At 37.4% G+C, this 26,389-nt stretch overlaps 1 protein-coding gene and 1 pseudogene across 1 annotated transcript in view; one reads left to right on the top strand and one right to left on the bottom strand.

The window, feature by feature from the left end:
* The window catches only part of FAF1 (Fas associated factor 1), a 495,805-nt gene that overhangs the window by 66,708 nt on the left and 402,708 nt on the right, over window positions 1–26,389 (top strand). Inside the window, exon 2 of the mRNA XM_066376249.1 lies at window positions 1,279–1,347. Coding sequence (XP_066232346.1) covers window positions 1,279–1,347 — 69 coding nt within the window. The remainder of the gene's footprint in view (window positions 1–1,278; window positions 1,348–26,389) is intronic.
* LOC136397668 (small ubiquitin-related modifier 2 pseudogene) lies at window positions 16,776–17,031 on the bottom strand (annotated as a pseudogene).

Below are 26,389 nucleotides of genomic sequence, written 5' to 3'. Positions count from 1 at the left end.
GCTCCCCCTTTCACCCAGTCCCACCTTTAGTTCGTTTGGTGCATGGATATTTCAGGCAGGCCTGTGAGCCCACCTGGGGTTCCTTCACTGCATTATAGTTGTTCAACTTGTTGAAATTTCAAGGGAGAGTTTAGCAGTATCTCTCAATGCTGCCATTACTCTGACATCATCCAAAAATTTCTTTTGTCAGACATTTTCTCCTAGATCCTGCTGCTTTTTAAAAATTACCTAAGAAGCAACACTGATGTCTGAGCATTTTTTTCATGTGCTTTATTCTCATCTGTATATCTTCTTTGGCAAAGTTATCTTAAGATCTTTTGCTGTTTATTTAAATTCAGATTTGAGAATTTTTTTCATGCTGGTTATTAGTCCTCTGTTAGACATGTTTTGCAGATATTTTCTCCTTCTCTGTGTTTTTTTATCGTCTTACCAGTGTCTTTCAAAGAGCAATTTTTAATTTTAATTGTTTATTTTGTCAATTTTTTGGATTGTTCTTTTGCTGTTGTATCTAAAGATTACAAAATTTTCTCCTATCTTTTCTTCTCGAACAGCACAATAAATAGTATAAAAGTCAAGTAATTTAAAATTTTAGAACCCACACTGGAAAACAAAAAAATTAAATATTGTTTTATTTAAACCTGTATATTCAAGATGATCATTTCAATGTATCATATATTATATAGAAAAATTATTACTAGATACTTTATATCTTTATTTTTGTACAATGTTCTACCCTGGTATGTATTTAATCCAACTCATTTCAGCACAGTTAATACACATTTTAAGGTCTCACTAGCCCCATGTGTCTAGTGGCTATCATGTTAGCACAATTGAGAAGTTTTATGTTTACTTTAGGTCTGTTATTTATTTTGAGTTAATTTTTATATAAGGTGCAAGGTATATGGATGTGGATTATTTGTATAAGGTGTAAGTAGGTCAGATTTTTTTACATATGGTAGTCCATCAGAAACTTTTTACTAAAAATTTCTCTGGGCAGTTAGAGATCTAGAGATCATTCTGGACTCCAAAACACAACATTTAAACATATTTTCTTTTACTGCTTTCTTTTATTGCACTGTAATATAAATTTACTCTTTAATTAGCAGTTTTTAAACTGTATGTGTAAAGTGCTCAGAAGTGCTAGGCATTAAGTATTTTGGCTTTATTAGCATACCTTATTCAGACTTAAGTTATTCATTATGTTATTTGCCTTTTTAAGATTAATTAACGTTCCATTCCCAAAATTATATATAAAATTCTTGTTTACTTTGTTTCCAGGCATGTACTGGCATTGAAAACATTGATGAAGCTATTACATTGCTTGAACAAAATAATTGGGACTTAGTGGTAAGTACTTTTTTATTTTTCCAACTTTATTGAGCTATAATTGATATAATATCATGTAAGTTTAAAGTGTATAATGTGATGATTTGATACACAGATGTGTTGTGAAATAATTATAATAAAGTTAACACATTCATCACCTCACATGATTAGGTTTTTGTGTGGTGAGAACTTTTTTTTTTCTTTCCTTTTCCAAATGAGAGGAGGGGAGATAGAGGGACAGATTTCTGCATGTGCCTGACTGGGATCCACCCAGCAACCCCCGTAGGGGGCTGATTGTCTGCCCATCTTGGGCCATGCTTGCAAGCGAGCTATTTTTAGTGCCTGAGGCAGAGGCTCCACAGACTTGTCTTCAGCACCTGGGGCTGATGTGCTCCAGCTAACTGAGCCATGACTGCTGGAGGGAAAGAGAGAGAAGAGAAAGGGGAAGGGGAAGGGTGGAGAAGAAGATGGTTGCTTCTTCTGTATGCCCTGACTGGGACTTGAACCTGGGAAATACACACACCAGGCCAACGCTCTACCACTGAGCCAATTGGCCATGGCATTGAGAACTTTTAAGATTTACTCTTACCAACTTTCCGGTATAAAATATTGTTAACTATAGCTACCATGTTTTACACTATATCCTCAGAACTTACAACTGCAAGTTTATACCCTTTAACTATCTTCACTCATTCCCCCCCAATCCCTTGGCAACCACCAGTCTACTCTGTTTCTAAGTTTGGTTTTCTTTTTGTAGTCTACATTATAAGTGAGATCATATAATATTTGTCTTTCTGACTTATTTCAAGTACTTTTTTGTTTATCTGACCACTAATCAAATTTTATGAATTCTTGAATGTCTTCATATTCTTATAGTTGATTCAGCATACTATAGCCCATCTATAACTTTAATTTGAATAAATAAAATTCAAATGTTATATTGTTAATATAAAGTTCATATTTAATTTAGTATTAAATTACTAAATTATGAATTCTTATGTAACTTAAATAATTTATAAACTTCTCTTACCTTACTGGCTATTTAGGTTCTTCTCCCTATAGTATTGTGGTGGAGATACTTGGAAGAGGAGAATAGTCAGACTTGTCTCAATAAGTGTATTTAATGTTTCCTTCTCACTTCCTGGGGCTTTCACTGATGATTACTCCTTCCCACAATTGTTAAAGAAGTGGCATTCTGCTGTGGTTTTCCTTATGAGCTTCAGGCAGTCTATTATAAAAGTGGTTTTGGTTTAGTTTTTTTTGGGGGGGTATTGGGGGAGGTGGCAGGCACTCAAAAGGCAAGGCCCAGTATAGCACCATACAGTCGCAAAATTATAATTCATTTACAATTGCAAAACAAACTAAAAAGTGTAAAACAATTAAGGAGCACTATTGATTGTATTGGGATGGCACAGATGTCTCGTATTGCCTTTGAAATCCTAAAGTCTAAAATTGTAATTTAGAAGTGTTAAGTTTTAAAAATCAAAACTTGAGGTGTATACTCAGAGCTGAGATTAGATTTATAGGTATTTTCAAGTCTTTATATAGACTTACATAGTCAACTATTGGTTATTTGTGTGTTTTGGGTAGATTTACTACTATTAATTTTTTTACTCAAAATATTTATTTTCAGCTTGTAAAACTAATAATGCTCATTGTAATGAAATGAGAAGATAGAGAAATTTATAAAGAAGAAAGCAATCACTTTTAATCCCATCACTTAGAAGTAGTGATTGTTTAACATTTTTGGGTGTATTATTCCAGGGTGTTTTAATTAGGTGACTAAAAATTTTTTTTTCATCATAAATGAGATTGTTCTGTTTTCTGATCTTCATTTTTCAGGGTAAATGTGACTGTTCATCATTTTAAAAAATGTTTGTTTAATGTTTGCATGTTATTATCATGGTGTGGTTGTATCATATTAATTTTACCAATCAGTAGACATTTTGAATTTAGCAATACTTTGCTATTATATACATTACTGTAGAAAACATTTATGTACATACATCTTTACATACTGAACCTATTATTTTCCTAGATGATCTTGAATAAATTCAATTTAGAATTGAATTTCTGGCTGCTCTACTTTAAATTTCTATCAGCTATATACGTTTTGAGATTGCCTAGTTCATTAAAGCAGTGTTTCCTTATTATTATTTTTTTAATATTCTAGCACTTGTCAAAATTTACAAATATTTGTATAGCCTGCCTCCAGTATGCTTCTACCACTGTGCTGTAGTCTTAAGAAAGCCTGGTGTAGGCCCTGGCCGGTTGGCTCAGCGGTAGAGCGTCGGCCTGGTGTGCAGGGGACCCGGGTTCGATTCCCGGCCAGGGCACATAGGAGAAGCGCCCATTTGCTTCTCCACCCCCCCTCCTTCCTCTCTGTCTCTCCCCCCCCCCCCCCCCCCCCCCCCCCCCCCCCGCAGCCAAGGCTCCATTGGAGCAAAGATGGCCTGGGCGCTGGGGATGGCTCCTTGGCCTCTGCCCCAGGCGCTAGAGTGGCTCTGGTCGCAGCAGAGCGACGCCCCGGAGGGGCAGAGCATCGCCCCTGGTGGGCGTGCCGGGTGGATCCCCGTCGGGCGCATGCAGGAGTCTATCTGACTGTCTCTCCCCGTTTCCAGCATCAGAAAAAAAAAAAAAAAAAAAAAAAAAAGAAAGCCTGGTGTAGGAGAAAGGGCCAGCAACTTATTTGTAATGTGTCCCTGGGTTTCTTGTCTTGAAGCTTCTTTTGCAATAAAGGGCATTGCTTTATTTAGTTTGTATATTTTTTGTATGATATTTTTTGGAGAGGCTGATGTAAAATTACTTGTTTGGTTAAAAATGCTACTGAGCCACATTTGCATGGTATGGATGAGAGGGATATGGGATGAAGTAAAGGTAGGCTGTGCACTGGTAGTAATATGAACTACACATCTTTGATGTGAGAATTACCATTTATGGGAGATGGATGTAAGTTCTTTCCTTATCTGCTTTATGTTCATTAGGTTTGAAGGGTAAACCATTTGTTGGTTCTGGATATTTTCTCAGTCCAGTCTGTCTAGAGTATTTGTAGGTATTTCACAGATAGTGTTAAATAATTGAAGGGTACAAGTGCTCTCCAACTACTTCTGAGTTAATTGATTTTGGAAAATGTTGTAATAGCACGTGGATTAAAACCAGTGGTGCTATATTTTTGCTGAATTGTAATCTTACACTGTATTGGACCCAAGCAAAAGCATCAGGCTATCTTTTACAACGTGTTAAAACTTAGGCTTTCTTTTGAAATATATGTCCTAGCTGGCTTTTCTCTATAAGTAATCCACTTTTATCCACAGTAAAGATTTGCTGTGCCATGTAACTATCTTGCTCTGTAAATTTTCTCATTTCTCTTGTTTTTATACCGTACTTAACATTATGTTTTTTAAGAAATGAAACTTAAAATATTTTAAATAACCCATTACTAGTTCAAACTTCATTATAATCATGGAACTTATTATATGGTGTTTTCTGTAGTTTGCCTGTGAGTTGTATTTTGTGTTTTTACATTGTGATGACCATTTCTCTGTATTTTATGGGCCTTGTGGAAAAGTTCATGTAATTTGAGTTTTTAACCTAAGACATGTCTGTATTTTAAGTATCCTGTACATGTTAGTTACATCTCTTCTCCAGTGTTTTTGTACATAAGTGTAGAGGAAAGTGAGTTAGGTACCACAATTTGAAATTGTAATGAATTTATAAACTTTAATAGCAAAAAACTCATTCTCTCAGTACTGAGTGCTTATAGTGTAATTTATTCTAGATACAATGGGACATAAAGAAATGTAACTGTCTGACTTTGAGAAATGTACTTAAAAATAAATAAAACATGTGGTTCCTTATACATGTATATTACAATCAGAAATGGGAACAACTTCCTGAAAAAATAATTTCAAATATTTTAGCTATTTTATAGATATAGACACACAAATAAAAAAGTATTCTATATTGAAAATATGGTTTCAGGAATTTTAGTCATTACTTTATCTGATTATGCACGTTATTTTCATTATATAGTTATACACAAAGCAGTACTTCCAAACCCTATGTTTCAAGCACCCCACAATTAGACTCTACTTATTTTGAGGCAGCTGCAAGTTGGCTTATGTGTTTGCTAAAATTTTGAAGACAAAATAACATAAACTTTAATACTACTGGAAGGCATCTTGGGCTATTGTTTTACTTGACAGGAAGTCTGCAGTGCCCTACTGCCTCTGTCTGCTTCAGATTTCCATCTTGTCCTGAAGTTGCAGTTGATTCCTTCCTTACAGATGAGTATTTTCAATTTATTTCCTAAAAGGTAAATATCTAAGGAAGAATTGTTAGTAATGAATTAGAGTTTAGGCCAAAGGACTGCCTTCATACATGGAGCATGCTGCATGATTCCTATAGTCATCTGGGGTCCAGATTGACCCACTGCTTATTTTCTGTTTTTAGTATAGAAGGATTTGGGTCATTGGAGAGTAGAAGTCTATATGGTTTGTGTTAATTTTGAATATTCAAAATGTGAGACAGCTAACTATAGTGGTAAACCCATTGCATTAATCTTGAATCAGGAGCTTTGGCTTTTTTCAAATCTGTCATTATTTTATTGAGTATAGCCTAAATTACTTCTCTCTGAACTTCTTCATATAAAATAAGGAGTTTGGACCAGATTATACTCCAGATCCCTTGATACATGAAATAAATATGAAGAATCTGTTTATGTCCTAATTTCTGTTAAGATTCTACAAAAAACAGTCAATTATGAATAGTAGTATAAACAAACATTTTAATAGAACTTCATAAGTTTGAAACACTTGTACATGTATCATTTTATTTAACTCTTTTAACATCTTTATAATAATATAGATAATAGCAGAATAAGATGCTATGCTAGTTGTTTCACAGAATGTCTGTTTATATGAAATTCTTTCAATTAATTAAAATTTCCAATAAACTCTAGAGGGTCCAAGGAAAGATATCTGACATATACTTGGAAACCCAATGCTAAGAGAAATAAAGTAAAAGTAAACGTTAACCTAGCCATACTACATTTTAAGTACTCTGTGCTCACAGGAAATAACTTTTGAACTTTGTACTCAAATTCTGCTCTAGAGTGGTGCCTCTGCTGACATAGCTATTTTGTTGAAGAAAAACTCTATTCAGAAGACTTGTGTTTATCTTTGACTACGTGTTCCAACTTAAGGCAAAAATGAAACAAATCAAACTATTTTTTGGATCTTTACTGAATTTTTAGTCTTCAAAGATACTATTGTATTAATAGAAGCTTATAATAAAGTCATAAACACTGAAGAGTCAAACCCAAGGAAAATTATCATGCATATAATCTGTCTCATTTAAAAATTTATTTAGGTTTTTTAAGACATTTCCATTCCACTGATTTTCACTTTTGAAGAAATGCATCTTAATGATTATCCTAAAATTCCTTAGAACAGTTTCTTCCACTACCCTACTCAGGATGTGGCTATAGAGTTCCTCGAATGTGCACTGTTTTTCTACTTTATACAGTGTTATGAACACCTGCAGTTTTATGAATGAACTAGTTTAACCAGTGACATAATGAGTCTCTGTCATCCTCAGAAAGCAGCCAAGCATTGAGCGCTGCCCTTCATCAATGGCTGTTAGACACTGGCTTATGTTTGCACGGATCCTTACTATGACAAAAGAGAAGTTACTGTGGAAGAAATATCTCATCATATCAATTTCTCCTCCTTTGATATAACCTTCTTTGTATTCCTTGTTTTTAAGGGACTGTAAGCCCTTTATTCTACAAAATTTCTCAATTTGTAATTTGACCAGCATCCCACCTCTACTATATCTCCTTTTATTTAGAGTCTACTTTGTGCTAGTATTATGTCAAGTGACTTACCTATATTACTTCATTTATTCTTTACATCAGCCCCCAAAAGTGGATAGGTAGGCATTATTTTTATTTTATAGATGAGAAAGAGGATGATTGATGTTAAGTAAACTGTGCATGCTCACCACTGCTGATAAGAGGTAAAACTGATTTGGAACTCATCTGTCCATAAAATTTTTCATAGCTTTAAAATAATGGTTTTAGGTTATTAGATTTTCTGTATTTAGTGTGTTATTCTCTGAACGTCTGTATTTTTCTTTAAATTTTATTTTAAAGTTGACGTTCCATATTATATTAGTTTTAGGTGTACAGCATAGTAGTCAGACAGTCATACACTTTACGAAGTGATGCCCCTGATGTATCAAGTGCCCATCTGGCACTATACATAGTTATTACAGTATTATTGACTATAGTCCCTACACTGTACTTTATATTTATATCCCTCTGACTGCTTTGTTACTACCAATTTGTACTTTTTTATCCTTTCACCATTTTCATCTAGTACCCCGGCCCCCCTCCCCTCGCAGCCATCAGTCTGTTCTCTGAACTTTTATATATTTTTTTCTATCACTCACAACTAATTTTAGATTGTTAAGTGAAAGAGTTTTTGCTATAGTTACAGAGTGATACTTTAAGTATGCATATGTTTTGTTGTTAAATATACTCTAATATTCTAGAGTAAAGGAATTGTGCTTCTATTTTGTTTTGGCCCATGGTAGTTGCTTAATAATGCTTATTTGACTAATTGGTTTTATTACTATTTTAAATATTTTTTATCTCTATTATTTGGATATTTGAAAAGTCTTTGCTGTTAAGACCTTTTACTGTTATTGCTATTACTGTTCTTTATCTGGCAAACATAAGGTTTAAGAAAACAGGGTAACCCAGATACCCAAGGAATAGGATTGGGCTGATTTCTTTAAAATTAAGATGTTTCTACCTATTACAGCTTTTGGAGAAATATATATATATATATATATATTTTTTTTTTTTTTTGTATTTTTCTGAAGTTAGAAACGGGAAGGCAGTCAGACAGACTCCCGCATGCGCCTGACCAGGATCCACCTGGCATGCCCACCAGGGGGTGATGCTCTGCCCATCTGGAGCATTGCTCTGTTGCAACCAGAGCCATTCTAGCGCCTGAGGCAGAGGCCATAGAGCCATCCTCAGCGCCCAGGCCAACTTTGCTCCAATGGAGCCTTGGCTGCAGGAAGGGAAGAGAGAGACAGAGAGGAAGGAGAGGGGGCGGGGTGGAGAAGCAGATGGGCACTTCTCCTGAATGCCCTGGCCGGGAATTGAACCTGGGACTCCTGCACGCCAGGCCGACGCTCTACCACTGAGCCAACTGGCCAGGGCTTAGCTTTTGGAGAAATATTTTACACAAACAAATCCTTTCCTTTGCAGTTTTTTTTCTAAGATCCTCATAAAATTTTCCCCCATTTATTTCTGGCTGTGCCATTCTACCAGAAAGAAAACTCATCATATAACCTAACCTATTTGAAATTTTTTATCAGTTCTGTCTCTCAGGAGAAAATTTAGTGTGATAAAAGACTATTGTTATCTAAAACATAGTTAAGTGGGTATCAAAGAATTGTTATGTCCATTTCAGGGGAAAACTTAAGTTTTTACAAACATGAAGTTCTCATTTTTCTACATCATGGTTGTTTACATGATCTTATCAGAACTATTTAAGGTCCACATTTCCCCCCTGACTGCAACTTGATTTTCTGTTTACAGTATTTTTTCATTAGATTTTGCTTTATACATTGTGTTATTTTTCTTTAAAATATAATAATTATATTGATGAATCATTATAATTCATCAATAATTCTTATATTGATGAATATAATTATTATATTCATATTATTATATTGATGAATAATTCTATAATTATTATATTGATGAATCAAATATCTTTTCTTTTATAAAAACCTATGGTAGATAAAAGTTCAGAAGCTTTAAGACTTAGTAAAATTGTGTGGTGTTAATCATCTAGCAGAAATGGATGTTCCCATTGTTAAGTGAAATTTGGAAATGTGGTTGATATTTACTTTTGACTTCTAGTACTGCTTTCTAACATGTGTTTCTGAGCACATTAATCTATTTAAATTAAATTATAAAGAGTCAGTTCACTGATGTGAAACTGAGCTAAAGACTTTATGCTAATTCTGAAAGAAGTAATAATATATATTGCTTGAGACTTGAACCTTTAAAAGAAAATAAAAATTTTAATGGTTTTGTTTTCATTTTTTATTTTTTTGAATTTTTAAATATAAATATATATTTTTAATTGATTTTAATTTATTGTGATTACATAGATTCTAGTGTTGCCCCAAATGCATCCTCCCCTCCCCCATATTCCCCTCAACATCTCCCTTCCCTCATCCCCATGGTTTTGTTTTCAAAATTGTTCAGTTCAATAAGATGTAGTTTGATCTTGATACTTTATAAAGCATGTGAACCTGCAATTAGCTTGATTTTAAAAATGAGGTGTTTTTTCAACAAATTGCCTTGCCGTGTATGCTATTTAACTATTTTATTTCTATTACTGGAAGTGGTTTAAACAAAACATTGCAGTGATGGTAGTGGTTTAGCACACCTGTAAATGTGATGACTTGCAGTTCCTCCTGCTGGTTTCAAGGACCATCTGACATAAATCAATGTGTGCTTGGGAAAGAAAAAATAATATGGCAGTTTAAGTTCCTGATTTTATAACTCTTTATATTTGTATGATAGTTAAAAAATTTTGCTACTTAATGATAATATAATTTCTTTAAAATTTTAGTTGTACTTGTATCTTTAAGTAAATATAAATTAAAATGTTCACATACAAAATTTTATATATTCTACTAATTTCATTTTCATTCTTTTTTATTACAAAAAGTTTTTGGAGATGAGAATGCTTAAGATCTACTCTTAGCAATTTAATTCTCTTTTAATCTATTTTTGGAATTTGTTTGGCTATATTTTAATTTGCTGTTTTTGTAATTTTTTTTATGTTTTTGATATACTCATTTGTATTTCTTTCCCTCTTGAGCATAGATTTCCCTTAAACACACATAGTTGCTTTATATCTTAAAAAAAAAAAAAATCATAGTCAAACTTAAAGTCTTCACTATGGTAAATAGTGGTAAACATAGTTCCATAGTTCTTCAGACCCAAGATGCTCTAAGCCAGCGGTTCTCAACCTGTGGGTTGCGACCCCGGCGGGGGTCGAACGACCAAAACACAGGGGTCGCCTAAAACCATCGGAAATACAAGGCTACCCTTGTGTTTTGGTTGTTTGACCCCTGCCGGGGTCGCGACCCACAGGTTGAGAATCGCTGCTCTAAGCTCAACTATGCTTTGTCTATATTCACTTCAGTTACAGGAGACTGAACAGTGGTGTTCTTTGCCTCTTGCAGACTTTGGACCATCTTCTTTAGCTTAATGTTGAAAACCCTCTATCATTTAACCCTGCCTCTTCATTATCAATGAGCTTATGTAACTCAGGAGCAGATATGACTTCATAAAGCCAAAATAGCCTGTAATCTCAAACATACTTGATGCATTTCTACTGCCAGGCTTTTGTTGTTTAGGTCTCCTATGGATTTTTTTTTCCCGCTTTCTTTCTGTTGCCCATCCAGACTTTATCCTTATTTTAAGGCCTAACAGCCTCTTCTCTGAGTATATCTCTTGTAGTACTTTGCTAGATTGTTGGTTCCTCTTCCCTTCACTCCAACGCCTGGGTGCACGCTCACACATAACACACATACACTCTTTCTCTTTTTTGCGCACACTTAAAAAATGTGTAATAATTGTTTTTTCCTTTTTATTGAATGTATTGGGGTTACACTGGTAAACAAAAACTATACGGGTTTCAGGTGCACAGTTCTACAACACATTATCTATATACTGTATTAAGTTCACCTTCCTAAGTCAAGTGTCTGTTTATCACCATTTATCCACAGTATACCTTTCTCCACTGTGCCCCACTCCCCTGTAATACTTGTTGAAAGAATTAAAATGACTTCCAGCTAGGGTGTTTAAGGAAATGCTTTATAAATAAGCATACACTTTGATTCATAGATATAGTTGGGAAAATACATTAACTGATACCCTTAATAAATTTATTGCTAGCAGCTGGGTAGAAGATGTCTTTGAAGCTATTTGAGTAGTTTTGATGTATTGCCATATTATTACCAACATGTTTGTATTTTGATATTTTTTAACCAAGAAGTTGTTTATTATTATTATTTTAGTAAGAGAGACAGAGGAACAGATAGGGACAGACAGACAGGAAGGGAGAAAGATGAGAAGCATCAATTCTTTGTTGTGGCACCTTAGTTATTCATTGATTGCTTTCTCATATGTGCCTTGACTGGGGGCCTCAGCCTAACCAGTGACCCCTTGCTCAATCCAGCGACCTTTGGGCTCAAGCTAGTGACCATGGGGTCATGTCTATGATACCACACTCAAGCCAGCAACCCGGTGCTCAAGCTGGTAAGCCTGTGATCAAGCTGGATGAGCTAATGCTCAAGCCTGCAACTTTAGGGTTTTGAACCTTGGTCCTCTGTGTCCCAGGCCAACGCTCTGTCCACTGCACCATCACCACTGCCTGCTCAGACCATTATTTTCTTAATTTCAGAACTAAAGTATAGTTCTAGAGAGAAACCAGTTGTCTCTATAGTTAGAGATCTGTATTGTAGTTGACATGGCAAGTCTAAGCAAGCTCATAAATTCTAGGCTTGAATATTGGGATTTTTTTTTTTTTTAGTAATTCATTTAATGCAGAGAATGAGTAATTTTAAAATATGTAATGACTGATAATGGTGTGTTTAGAACAGGAACATTTTGAAATTTAAGGAATTGCAGAAGAATTACAAAATAGTGCAGAGTTCTTGATACCCTTCATCAAACTTCTAATGTTAATGTCTTACATAACCACAGTACAATTGGTACAGTACTCGGTTCACAATTTTGGCACAATACTACTATAATACAAGTATTATTGTACTGATGGCACAATACTATTAAACTATAGACCTTATTTGACTGTCACTAGATTTTCTATTGATAATACATTTTTGGTTCAAGATCCAATCTAAGATCCTTAGTGCTTTTAGTTTTCACGTCTCCATCGCCTCCTTCAATCTGTGATAATTCCTCAGTTTTCTTTGTTTCATGACCATGAAACTTTTGGAGAATGTCAAATGGAGCTTGAGACTTGTTTGGAGGTTCTAGCATGCTCCTCGTATACCCTTGACCGAAGAACGGTCCTCTCCTCTAGCGGGGAAGGTCGTCCTCTTCGACCGAGTGCGCAGCTTCGGGAGGGATGCACATGGAGCGGTGAGGGAGGAAGGGGACACCCGCCTAGCCAGCCAGATCAGCCGAATCAACCCTGGCGATCAGTGGGGTGACAGATGTCGCAGCCAGATCGCTCTCACATCCTGGAGAATGTCATATACATAGTCTGTAGTAATCAGGTATTTTGTAGCATATCCCTGAGTTTGGATTTGTCTGGTGTTTTTGCATGCATAATATACTGAGCTAAATCATTCTTGGTGAGAGTACTACAGGTGTGATTTTATGAGTACTCAGTGTAACAGGAGGTTCTTTATGTCAATAAGTCTTATTACTTGTGAGGTTACCTTTGCCCCTTGGTAATGTTAATATCTTCCAGGTGTGTCCATTGTAAAGTTACTATTTTTCCCTTTGTAATCAGTAAGTACCAGTATCTTTTTTCCTCTTCTTTTTCCAAGTGAGAGGAGGGGATATTAACAGACTCCCACATGTGCCCCAACAGTATCCACCTCGCTACCCTGGTCTGGGGCCAGTGCTCTGCCCACCTAGGGCCATGCTTGCAACTGAGCTATTTTTAGCACCTGAGGTGGAGGCTTCATGGAGCCATCCTTAGTGCCTGGGGCCAATGCACTCAAACCAGTTGAGCCATGTCTTTGGGAGAGAAAAGAGAGAGTAGGGGGAGGGGGAAGTGTGGATAAGCAGATGGCTGCTTTTTTTGTGTGCCCTGACTAGGAATTGAACCTGGGACATCCACACGCTGAGCTGATGCTCTACCACTGAGCAAACCTGCCAGGGCAATTAGTAAATATCTTAATGAAGAGATATGTTGAGATTCTGCAAATATCATGTTTTCTTCAGATAGTCATCTTTTAGAGCAATAAAATGTGAACAGGAAATAATTTTTTTTTTCATGTTTTTTTTTTTTTTTTTCTTTTTTTCATTTTTTTCATTTTTCTGAAGCTGGAAACAGGGAGAGACAGTCAGACAGACTCCCACATGCGCCCGACCGGGATCCACCCGGCACGCCCACCAGGGGCGACGCTCTGCCCACCAGGGGGCGATGCTCTGCCCATCCTGGGCGTCGCCATGTTGCGACCAGAGCCACTCTAGCACCTGAGGCAGAGGCCACAGAGCCATCCCCAGTGCCCAGGCCATCTTTGCTCCAATGGAGCCTTGGCTGCGGGAGGGGAAGAGAGAGACAGAGAGGAAAGTGTGGCGGAGGGGTGGAGAAGCAAATGGGCGCTTCTCTTGTGTGCCCTGGCCGGGAATCAAACCCGGGTCCTCCGCACGCTAGGCCGACGCTCTACCGCTGAGCCAACCGGCCAGGGCTTTTTTTCATGTTTTATTTCTTTGGGTAAATTTAAGTTTTTGTTAATCATATTCCTTCTTCCTAAACCACTTCCTTTAACATTTCTTGTAGTGTAGGTTTGCTGGCAATAAATTCTCAGTTTTTTGTTTGAGAGTTTTTATTTCTTCATTTTTGAAAGAGACTTTCAATGGCTGTGGAATTCTGGTTCGATTTTGTTTTGTTTTCCTCCAGCACTTGAAAGATTCCACTCTGTTATCTTCTAACTTTCATGGTTTCTAGAGAGAAGTCTTGCTATTTTTATATTTGTTCCTCTGAACATAATCTTTCCCCCCCTCTGGCTGCCTTGAAGATTTTCTCTTTGTGTTCATTTTTTTATCCATTTGAATATGATCTGCCTGGGAGAGAGAGAAAGAGAAATAGAGACAGAGATAGAATGTGCTCATGTGTGTATGTGTGTGTCTATAGCCCTGCTTTGTGTTCTTGGATCTGTGGTTTTGAAGATTTTTAAAAATTGAGACTAAATTCACATAACACACAGTTAACCATTTTAAAGTGTACAGTTCAGTGATATTTAGTGTATTTGCAGTGTTGTGCAGACCAGCATGTTTTTTTAGTTGGTTTTGAAAATTCTTGATTATTTTTTTCCTGCTATTCTCTATTTCTTCTGTGTTTCTGGCTATGCATACTATATTAAAGAGTTTTATTTTGTCCTACAGCATTTGACACTCTATTCCATTTTTCCCTATGTGTTTCAGGTTTTAGTACTTTCTATAGACCTATCTTCAAGTTCTCAGATTCTTTCCTTGTGTCAGTTCTACCGATAAGCATGTTGAAGGCATTCTTCATCTGTTACTGTTTGTTATTTCTAGCATAGTTCCTGTCTCTCTGCTGAAATTAACCATTTGCTCTTATGTGTTGTCCATGTTTTCTGCTAGAACCTTTAATATATTAATCGTAGTCATTTAAAATTGCTTGTCAAGTTTAACATCTTTATCCTACCTGAGTCTGTTTCTGGTAATTACTTACAAATGTGTTTTATCTGGCCTTTTCATATGCTTTGCAATTTTGTTGTTATTGAAAGCTGGACATTTTATTTAGGATAGTAGAAACTAAGTTAAATAATTTTTATGTCTGGAAATAGGCATGCCTTTTTAAAAAAAGTATTTTATTTATTGATTTTTACAGAGAGAGGAGGAGGGGAATGAGAAGTAGTTGCTTTAATCGACTTGTCCATTGGTTGCTTGTTGTATGTGCCTTGACCAGGCAAGCCCAGGGTTTTGAAACAGTGACCTCAGTGCTCCAGGTCGGCCCTCTATTCTCTGCGCCACTGGTGACAGGCGAGGTAGGCATGCTTTTATGCTAATACTTTAGTGCAGGTGTTTGAGTTGATCTGATTTTGAGTTGAGTTGGGTTGGGTTTGAATTTAAGCCTTTAGTTTCTTTTCTTGATACCTTGTATTTAGGGTGTTGACTAGTTTGCTAGATTTTTTTTCATCTTAAAAAAAAAGTTTATTTAAACAAGTTGATTGACTTGAAGGGAAAGTTTCTAGGATTCATTTATTTTAGAGTAATTTATCCCTGCTTAAAGAAAGATCGCCCTATATGTAACAGCTACACAGAAAAAGGTTATGCTTATCTTTGGATTTTAATGTGTGTTTTTTTTTTTTAATTTTTAAAATATTTTTAGTTAAACAGTGAGAGGAGAATAACTCAGTGGAATATAAAGATAAGAGCTGAATGAGCATGCCGTTAATGGAAAAAGGGGGTATTTTCACAGAACCAGTATTTTTCCCCATCCCATCTTCATTTGAGGCCTGTCAAAACACACCATTGACCATTTAGTTTAAAGAAAATGCAGGCCCTGGCTGGGTGGCTCAGTGGATAAAGCATGGACCCAGTGTGACAAAGTTCGTGGATTCAACCCCTGGTCAGGGCATGTACAAGAAGCAATCAATGAGTACACAACTACATGAAACAAAAACAATGAATTTAAGCTTCTCTCTCTCTTTGTCTCTCAAATCACTGGAAACCCTTTTTTTTTTTTTTGTATTTTTCTGAAGTTGAAAATGAGGAGGCAGTCAGACAGACTCCCGCATGCGCCCGACCAGGATCCACCCGGCATGCTCACCAGGGGGCGATGCTCTGCCCATCTGGGGCGTTGCTCTGTTGCAACCAGAGCCATTATTCTAGCGCCTGAGGCAGAGGCCATAGAGCCATCCTCAGTGCCCGGGCCAACTTTGCTCCAATGGAGCCTTGGCTGCGGGAGGGGAAGAGAGAGACAGAGAGGAAGGAGAGGGGGAGGGGGAGGGGGAGGGGGGGGGAAGCAGATGGGCGTTTCTCCTGTGTGCCCTGGCCGGGAATCAAACCCGGGACTTCTGCACGCCAGGCCGACGCTCTACCACTGAGCCAACCGGCCAGGCCCCCCCCCCTTTTTAAATTAAGTAAGAGATAGGGAGGGAGAGACAGACTCCCACATGTGCCTCAATTGAGATCCACCTGGCAAGTCCTCTACCAGGTGATGCTCTGCCCATCTAGGTCACTGTTCTATTGCTCAGCAACCGAGCTGTTTTAGTGCCTGAGGTTAGGCCATGGAGCCATCGTGCTCAAACCACTCAAGCCATGGCTGTGGCAAGGGAAGAGAGAGAGAGGTTACAGGGGGGAGGGACGGGGGAGAAGCAGATGGTTGCTTCTCCTGTGTGCCCTGACCAGGAATCAAACCCGGGATTTCCACACGTTGGGCTGATGCTCTACCACTGAGCCAACAGGCCAGGGCCAACATTTTTTTTTTAATGCAAATGTGTGTATATACATCCATTTCTTTAGGTACAATAAAGAAATGGGGAAGGAGAAAAATGAAAGAATAGAGAAAACTAAACTGTAGTAGTCAGGATGTGGTAGAACCATACTGCAGTTTTCTAATTGGGAATGTCTTCTTGACCTGGAGGAACAGAGTTCTGGAGTAAAGTAGCAGGTTCCCTTTTTAGTAGACACCTCCTGTCTACTGCTGGAACACATCAATTGTATCTTCATTCTCCATTTCCAACTGTGCTGGTATGTTTGTTTCATTATTTGGCTGCCTGTCAAATTGGAATGTGATCTGCATCATGGAGGAACCCTGTTGTTCACAAATAGATTACATTAGTTTACTAAGTGGTCTGTTATCACAGAACCATCCTTCAAATTATAAGATCCTTTTTCTCAGTCTTCACTCCTTCCTTGAGCTGTTCATCAGTCATGGCGAGCCTAGGACTCTCCTCAACTGTTGCTTCAGGAAAGAGGTATCAGGTCTGCACCCATCAAGCACACAAGCAGTGTCAGGAGTGGCAGCAGTGGAGGACAGAGAAGGTGCACTAGAGATTTTTTTTTTAATGTTTGTTCCACCGTCAGCTTTTGATTTCTCCCTTTGAACTATGCTTCAGAGAGTGTGTCTTTTGCAAGGTACTTATTATTCTGCTAGCTATCCTGGCCATGGGGAGTTGAGGGCATTTTCTCTTCTGTTAATAATACTTAAGTCTTCTGCAGGCATTGAGTCCCTGGGTCTTGGGTTTGGGACCTTCTCAAAACTTGTCTTTTTCCAGCTATAATTCTGAGGCCAACATGTTTTCCTGCCCCTCTTTCTGGGAAATAAAATCCACATTCCCACCGCTTACCTCTTATTCTGGTTGCCCTGGAAGATAGCATCAGTGCCTGAAGGTTTCAATGTTTGTTGCCCATCTCCCATTCAGGTTAAGGCTTCTGAATTGTGAGGGAGGTGGAAGGGTCTTTGTAGAGTTTTGTGCCCCTCCAGGGTCTACTGCTTCTCCTCTTTTGTTCTGCACCTGAGAAGAAACTTTCTTAGGACTCTGCCAGTTGAATTTTTATATGTGCACTTGGTGGTTTTAATGGAGAAACCACCCATATATGCCTTAAGTCTCTTACCAGTGCACTGTTAGTCTCCACCAATTTGTCAGTGCACCCTATTTTAACTTACTTTAGTAGGCCAATGCTTACATCTTACTCTCTCTCTCTGCATGCATTTTTCTTAGATGTTTGCCTTGTAACCTTAGCATTCCAGTTGCTTCAGTAAGTCATGAACTTGGTGTTGTCTTTCTCTATTATAAGGTTGGAAGCAGTGCTCCATTGTCATTTTATTTTAAATGATAGGAGGGGAGATAGACAGACTCCTATATGCACCATGACCAGGATCCACCGGGCAACTTCTGTCTAGGGCCGGTGCTCAGATCAATAGAGCTATTTTTAGCACCTGAGGCTGCCGTTCAGACCAACCCAGCTGTCCTCAGTATGTGGGGCTGATGCTTGAACCATTCGAGCCACTGGCTGCGGAAGGGAAAGTGGAAGGGAGAGAGAAGCAGATGGTCCCTTCTTTTGTGTGCCCTGACTGGAATTTGAACCTAGGACATCCATAAACTGGGACAACGGTCTGTCCACTGAGCCAACCACATAGGGCCAAAGATATTATCTTTATATTTGAAGTTTAGCAGTTTTAGCAGAGTATGTCTCAGAGTTGATCAAACTTGATTAATTTTCCTTAGGCATCCAGTGAGTTATTTAATATATAGATTTATGGGTTTTTTTGTATTTCTGCAAAGCTTTCTTAGAATATAGTTTTACATTTTAGTTCTGATCCATTGTTTTGCTTCTTGTTTTCAAGAATTTGATAATATTAATATTGTTATATTGTATCCTTTCCATGTCAACTACTTTCTGATCCTTTTTACCTTTTCCAGTATGTTATTTTCATTCTCTTGGTCTTTTTTTGCCTTTCTTCAATGCAATTTTCCTCATTAAATTTATTTGGCATCTGTTTTCCCTTGGGTTCTTTGTGATTTATTCATTTTTGGGGGGCTTAATTTTAATTTATTGTGTTTACATAGATTATACTGTGCCCCCGAATGCATCCCCCTGCCCCCGTACACCCAGTACATGCCTCTTTCCCCCCTCCATGCAATGCCCTCCCCCTTTTTCTTCAGGATTTGCTTTTCTGCTCTCTATAATATGTGTGTATAATTTCGCCAATCTCTTTCTCTTTTCCAATTCCTTCCTATCATCCCCTTTCCCTCTATGCTCTTTCTCTCTGGACCCTTTGATCCCACCTCTATCGCTATTCCATTCCTCTGTTCATATTGTTCATTTGATTCCTCAAATGAGTGAGGTTATATAATATTTTTCTTTCTCTGCCTGGCTTATTTCACTTAACATAATGGTTTCCATGTCGTCGTAAAAGGTAAGATTGTCTTCTTTTTCACGGCCATGTAGTATTCCATTGTGTATATGTACCACCACTTTTTTTAAAATTTATTTATTAAATTTAATGAAGTGACATGGATAAATCAGGGTACATATGTTGAGAGAAAACATCTCTAGATTATTTTGACATTTGATTGTGCTGTATACCCCTCCCCCAAAGTTAAATTGTCTTCTGTCACCTTCTATCTGGTTTTCTTTGTGCCCCTCCCCTCCCCCAACCCCTCTCTCCTTCTTCACCCCTCCCCCCTCCCCACATCCCCCAGCCCTGTTGCCATCACATTCTTGTTCATGTCTCTGAGTCTCATTTTTATGTCCCTTCTATGTATGGATTCATATAGTTCTTAGTTTTTTTTCTGATTTACTTATTTCATTTCGTATAATGTTATCAAGGTCCATCCATGTTATTGTAAATGGTCCGATGTCATCATTTCTTATGGCTGCGTAGTATTCCATAGTATATATGTACCAAAGCTTTTTAATCCACTCATCCTCTGACGAACACTTGGGCTGTTTCCAGATCTTTGCTATTGTGAGCAATGCTGCCATAAACATGGGGGTGCATTTCTTATTTTCAAACAGTGCTGTGGTGTTCTTGGATATATTCCTAACAGTGGTATAGCTGGGTCAAAAGGCAGTTCGATTTTTAATTTCTTGAGGAATCTCCATACTGTTTTCCACAGTGGCTGCACCAGTCTGCATTCCCACCAGCAGTGCAGGAGGGTTCCCTTTTCTCCACATCCTCGCCAGCACTTATTCTGTGTTGTTTTGTTGATGAGCGCCATTCTGACTGGTGTGAGGTGATATCTCATTGTGGTTTTAATTTGCATTTCTCTAATGATTAGTGATGTTGAGCATTTTTTCACATGCCTATTGGCCATCTGTATGTCCTCTTTGGAGAAGTGTCTATTCATCTCTTTTGCCCATTTTTGGATTGGATTGTTTGTCTTCCTGGTGTTGAGATTTACAAGTTCTTTATAAATTTTGGTTATTAACCCCTTATCAGACGTATTGTCAAATATGTTCTCCCATTGTGTAGTTTGTCTTTTTATTCTGTTCTTGTTGTCTTTAGCTGTGCAAAAGCTTTTTAGTTTGATATAGTCCTATTTGTTTATCCTGTCTTTTATTTCACTTCCCCGTGGAGATAAAACAGCAAATATATTGCTCCGAGAGATGTCAGAGAGCTTACTGCCTATGTTTTCTTCTAAGATGCTTATAGTTTCACGGCCTACATTTAAGTCTTTTATCCATTTTGATTTTATTTTTGTGAGTGGTGTAAGCTGGTGATCTAGTTTCATTTTTTTGCAGGTAGCTGTCCAATTTTCCCAACACCATTTGTTGAAGAGGCTGTCTTTACTCCATTGTATTTCCTTACTTTCTTTGTCAAATATCAGTTGTCCATAGAACTGTGGGTTTATTTCTGCGTTCTCAATTCTGTTCCATTGATCTATATGCCTGTTCTTATGCCAGTACCAGGCTGTTTTGAGTACAATGGCCTTGTAGTATAACTTGATATCAGGAAGTGTGATACCTCCCACTTTATTCTTCTATTTTAAGATTGCTGAGGCTATTCATGTTCTCTTTTGGTTTCCATATAAATTTTTGGAATATATGGTCTATATCTTTGAAGTATGTCATTGGTATTTTAATTGGTATTGCATTGAATTTATAGATTGCTTTGGGTAATATACACATTTTAATGATGTTTATTCTTCCTAACCAAGAGCACGGTATATGCTTCCACTTGTTTGTATCTTCCTTGATTTCTTTTATCAATGCTTTGTAATTTTCCGAGTACAAGTCTTTAGTATCCTTGGTTAAGTTTACTCCTAGGTACTTTATTTTTTTGGTTGTAATTGTGAAGGGGATTGTTTCCTTAATTTCTCTTTCTGGCCTGACCTGTGGTGGCGCAGTGGATAAAGCGTCGACCTGGAAATGCTGAGGTCGCCGGTTCAAAACCCTGGGCTTGCCTGGTCGAGGCACATATGGGAGTTGATGCTTCCAGCTCCTCCCCCCTTCTCTCTCTCTGTCTCCCTCTTCTCTCTCTCTCTCCTCTCTAAAAAAAAAAAAAAAAAATTCTCTTTCTGACTGTTCATTGTTGGTGTATAAAAATGCCTCTGATTTCTGAGTATTGATTTTATATCCTGCCACTTTGCTGAATTCATTTATCAGGTCCAGTAGCTTTTTGACTGAGACTTTAGGGTTTTCTTTATACAATATCATATCATCTGCAATTAATGATAGTTTTACTTCTTCTTTTCCAACTTGAATGCCTTTTATTTCTTCTTCTGGTCGCCCGGCAAGTGGCTGTGAGCAGTAGTTTCTGTTCTTTTCCCTGTGTGAGATCCCCTCTGGGCTCTCAGCCTCACCGCCCCCCCTCCACTCCTGTAAGCACAGGAGATTCAGGCGCTTTCTACCAGGTTTGTTGTGGCTTCTTCTTTGCTCCTTAGTTTTTGAGAGCTGTTCTTGCAGTTCAGAGTTGGTTTTTCATGCTGATTTTTCCTAAATTGATTTGTATTCCAGTTTGGTGGTGAGAGCTGGGCGTCTGTGTGTCCGCCTACTCCGCTGCCATCTTTTTTTCTCTGTACCACCACTTTTTAATCCACTCATCCACTGATGGACACTTGGGCTGTTTCCAGATCTTGGCTATTGTAAACAACGGTGCCATAAATATAGAGGTGCCTTTCTTCTTTTGAATCATTGATGTGGTGTTCTGTGGATATATTCCTAAAAGTGGGATGGCTAGCTCAAAAGGCAGTTCCATTTTTAATTTTTTGAAGAATCTTCATACTGTTTTCCACAGTGGCTGCACCAGTCTGCATTTCCACCAGCAGTGCAGGACGGTTCCCTTTTCTCCACACCCTCTCCAGCACTTATTATGTGTTGTTTTGCTAATGAGTGCCATTCTGACTGGTGTGAGTTGATATTTCATTGTGGTTTTAATTTGCATTTCTTTATGATTAGTGATGTTGAGCATTCTCTCAACTGCCTGTTGGCCATCTGTGTGTCCTCTTTATAGAAGTGTCTATTCATTTCTTTTGTCCATTTTTTGATTGGATTGTTTATCTTGCTGGTATTGAGTTTTACAAGTTCTTTATAAATTTTGGTTATAAATCCCTTATCAGACATATTGTCAAATATGTTCTCCCAATTGTGTGGTTTGTCTTTTTATTTTGTTTGTATTGTCTTTAGCTGTGCAAAAGCTTTTGAGTTTGAAACAGTCCCATTTGTTCATTCTGTCCTTTATTTCCCTTGTCTGTGGAGATAAATCAGTAAATATATTGCTGCAAGTGATGTCAGAGAGCTTATTGCCTATGTTTTCTTCTAGGATACTTATGGTTTCATGACTTACATTTAAGTCTTTTATCCATTTGGAGTTTATTTTTGTGAATGGTGTAAGTTGGTGGTCTAGTTTCATTTTTTTGCAGATAGCTGTCCAATTTTCCCAACACCATTTGTTAAAAAGACTGTCTTTACTCCATTGTATGCTCTTACCTCCTTTGTCAAATATCAATGGTCCATAAAGGCGTGGGTTTATTTCTGGGTTCTCTGTTCTGTCTCATTGATTTATATGCTTGTTCTTATGCCAGTACCAAGCTGTTTTGAGTACAATGGCCTTGTAGTATAACTTGATATCAGGAAGTGTGATACCACCCACTTTATTCTTCTTTATCAAGATTGCTGAGGCTCTTAGTGTTCTTCTTTGGTTCCATTTGAATTTTTGGAATATTTGTTCTATATCTTTGAAGTATGTCATTAGTATTTTAATAGGAGTTGCATTGAATTTATAAATTGCTTTGGGTAATATAGACATTTTAATGATGTTTATTCTTCCTAACCATGAACATGGTATATGCTTCCACTTGTTTGTATCTTCCTTGATTTCTTTTATCAATGTTTTATAATTTTCTGAGTATAAGTCTTTAACCTCCTCGGTTAAATTTACTCCTAGGTACTTTATTTTATTTTATTTATTTAATTAATTAATTAATTTATTTATTTGTATTTTTCTGAAGCTGGAAACGGGGAGAGACAGTCAGACAGACTCCCGCATGCGCCTGACCGGGATCCACCCAGCAGGCCCACCAGGGGGCAATGCTCTGTTGCGACCAGAGCCACTCTAGCTTTGGGGCAGAGGCCAAGGAGCCATTCCCAGCACCCGGGCCATCTTTGCTCTAATGGAGCCTCGTTGAGGGAGGGGAAGAGAGAGACAGAGAGGAAGGAGAGGGGGAGGGGTGGAGAAGCAGATGGGCGCTTCTCCTGTGTGCCCTGGCCGGGAATCAAACCCGGGACTTCTGCACGCCAGGCCGACGCTCTACCACTGATCCAACCGGCCAGGGCCTCCTAGGTACTTTATTTTTTTTGTTGCAATAGTAAAGGAGATTGTTTTCTTAATTTCTCTTTCAGACAGATTATTGTTGGTGTATAAAAATGCCTCTGGTTTCTGAGTATTAATTTTATATCCTGCCACCTTGCTAAATTTATTTATCAGGTCCAGTAGTTTTCTGACTGAGCCTTTAGGGTTTTCTGTGTACAGTATCGTATCATCTGCAAACAATGATTGTTTTACTTCTTTTCCAATTTGGATGCCTTTTATTTTTCTTGTCTGATTGTTTTGGCTAGGACTTCCAGAACTATGTTGAATAAGAGTGGTGAAAGGGGGCACCCCTGCCTTGTTCCTGATCTTAGGGGGATTGTTGTGGACCGTTAATGGCAAAAAAGCCATTATAGATTCGAAGCTTGGCAGGGGGCTAAGTTTTACCCCCTCCATCTCTATATTTAGCTTTGATGCTGAGTGTTTACACCCACTCCACTTCCTTCCTTGGGTTGCAGGAAGCAATATACATGCCCTTCCTCTGACTCTTTGTTTGTTTCAGATGTTTGTAAATTTCACTAATGTATCCTGTGTAAATTTCACTAACGTATCCTGTTTTTGCCTTGGGAGAGTTCCTGTCTTAGTCCTTGATGTGCAACTTTGTATCAGGGTCCTTGATTTGCATAGGTCTATATAATAAAGCGAACTGGGGCTGTGACTCACTCAGATACTGCTAGGCAGTTTGAAGAGTCCTCCCGGTCCCATTGGTTTTGTTCTGACAAAGTGTGTTTCCTCAATTCCGCACCGTTATTTGGAGCTGCGCTGGTCTGTGGCAGGGGGATTGCTTTTAACTTTTGACTATTGAGTATGATGTTGACTGTGGGTCTGTTGTAGATGGCCTTTATCATGTTGAGGTATGTTCCCTGTATTCCCACTCTGCTGAGAGTTTTTATCATAAATGGGTGCTGGATTTTATCAAAGCTTTTTCTGCATGTATTGATATTATCATGTGATTTTTATCCTTCCTTTTGTTTATGTGATGAATCACATTGATTGATTTGCTAATATGGTACCAGACTTGCCTCCGAAGAATAAATCCCACTTGATCATGGTATATGATTGTTTTCATTTATTGCTGGATCCGATTTGCTAAAATTTTGTTGAGAATTTTAGCATCTAAATTCGTCAAGGATATTTGCCTATAGTTTTCTTTTTTTGTGTTGTCTTTGCCTGGTTTTGGAATCAGAATTATGCTTGCTTCATAAAAGGAACTTGGAAGTCTTCCCTCCTATTGAATTTTTTGAAATAGCTTGAGAAGGACAGGAGTTAGTTCTTCTTTTAATGTTTGCTAGAATTCGCCTGTGAAGCCATCTGGCCCAGGGCTTTTGTTTGTTTGGAGTTTTTTGATAACTGTTTTGATCACATTTGTTGTAATCAGTCTATGTAGGTTTTCTGATTCTTTCAGATTGATTTTTGAGAGATTATATTTTTCAAGGAATTTGGCCATATCTCCTAGTTTGTCTAATTTTTTGGCATACAGTTCTTCATAGTATTTTGTAACAATATTTTGTATTTCTATTGTGTCAGTTGTTAGTTCTCCACTCTCATTTCTAATTTTATTTATTTGAGTCCTCTATCTTTTTTTCTTGGTGAGTTTGATTAAAGGTTCATCAATCTTGTTTACCTTTTCAAAGAACCAGCTCTTGGTTTCATTGATCCTTTGTATTTTTTTAGCCTCTATATCATTTATTTCCACTCTGATCTTTATTATTTCCTTTCTTCTACTTCCTCTAGGCTTTACTTGCTGTTCTTTTACTAGTTATTTTAGTTGCAGGATTAAGTTGTTTATTTGAGCTTTTTTTTTTTTTGCTACTTAAAGTGTGCTTGTAATGCTATGAACTTCCCTCTCAGGACTGCTTTTGCTGTGGCCCGTACATTTTGAGTTGTTGTATGCTAATTTTCATTTGTTTTAAGGAAATTTTTGAGTTTTTCCTTGATCTCATTGTTGATGCATTCGTTATTTAATAACATACTGTTTAGTTTCCAAGTGTTTGAGTATTTTTCAGTTTTACATTGTAGTTGATTTCTAGTTTCATGCCATTGTGATCTTAGAAGAAACTTGATATGATTTCAAATCTTTTTAAATTTGTTGAGGCTCGTTTTTTGCCCTAACATGTGGTCTATCCTATAGAATGTACCATGAGCACTTTAAAAGAATGTATATTCTTCTTTAGGGTGAAAGGTTCTGAAAATATCTATTAAATTCAGATGATCTAGTGTGTCCCTTAATTCTACTGTTACTTTGTTAATTTTTTTTCTTGAGGATGTATCCAGTGATGTTTGTGGGGTATTGAAATCCCCTACTATTATAGTATTACTGTTGATCTCACCTTTTATGTCCATCAAAGTCTGCTTTATATATTTAGGTGCTCCTATATTAGGTGCATAGATATTTATAATGGTTATATCTTCCTGTTGGATTGCTCCCTTTATCATTATGTAGTAACTTCTTTATCTCTTACTGTAGCCTTTATTTTAAAGTCTATTTTGTCAGACATAAGTATTGCTACCCCGGCTTTCTTTTCATTTGCATTTGCATGAAATATTTTTTTCCATCCTTTTACTTTCAGTCTATGTGTATCTTTTGTTTTCAGGTAGGTCTTTTTAGACAGCATATGTACGGGTCCTGTTTTCTTATTCATTCAGCTACCCTATGTCTTGATTATTTAATCCGTTTACATTTAAGGTTATTATTCATATATAGTTTATTGCCATTTTTTTCTATAAATCTACATTTTTCTTTTACTAGATTTCCCCCCCCCCCCACTTTGTTATGTCTACAGCAGGCACCTTAACATTTCTTGTAGCATTGGTTCGTTTGTGATTAATTTCCTGAGGGTTTTTTTTTTTTTTTTTTTTGGTCTGGGTTTTTTTTTTCTCCTTCAATTTTAAACAATAGCCTTGCTAGATTGGATAAAGAAGTCTTGGTTGTAGGCTCTTGTTCTGCATTACTTTAAATATTTCTTGTCATTTTC

Source organism: Saccopteryx leptura, chromosome 3, assembly GCF_036850995.1.
Source record: "Saccopteryx leptura isolate mSacLep1 chromosome 3, mSacLep1_pri_phased_curated, whole genome shotgun sequence".
NCBI lineage: Eukaryota > Metazoa > Chordata > Mammalia > Chiroptera > Emballonuridae > Saccopteryx > Saccopteryx leptura.
This window is presented reverse-complemented; position numbering and strand designations above follow the sequence as displayed.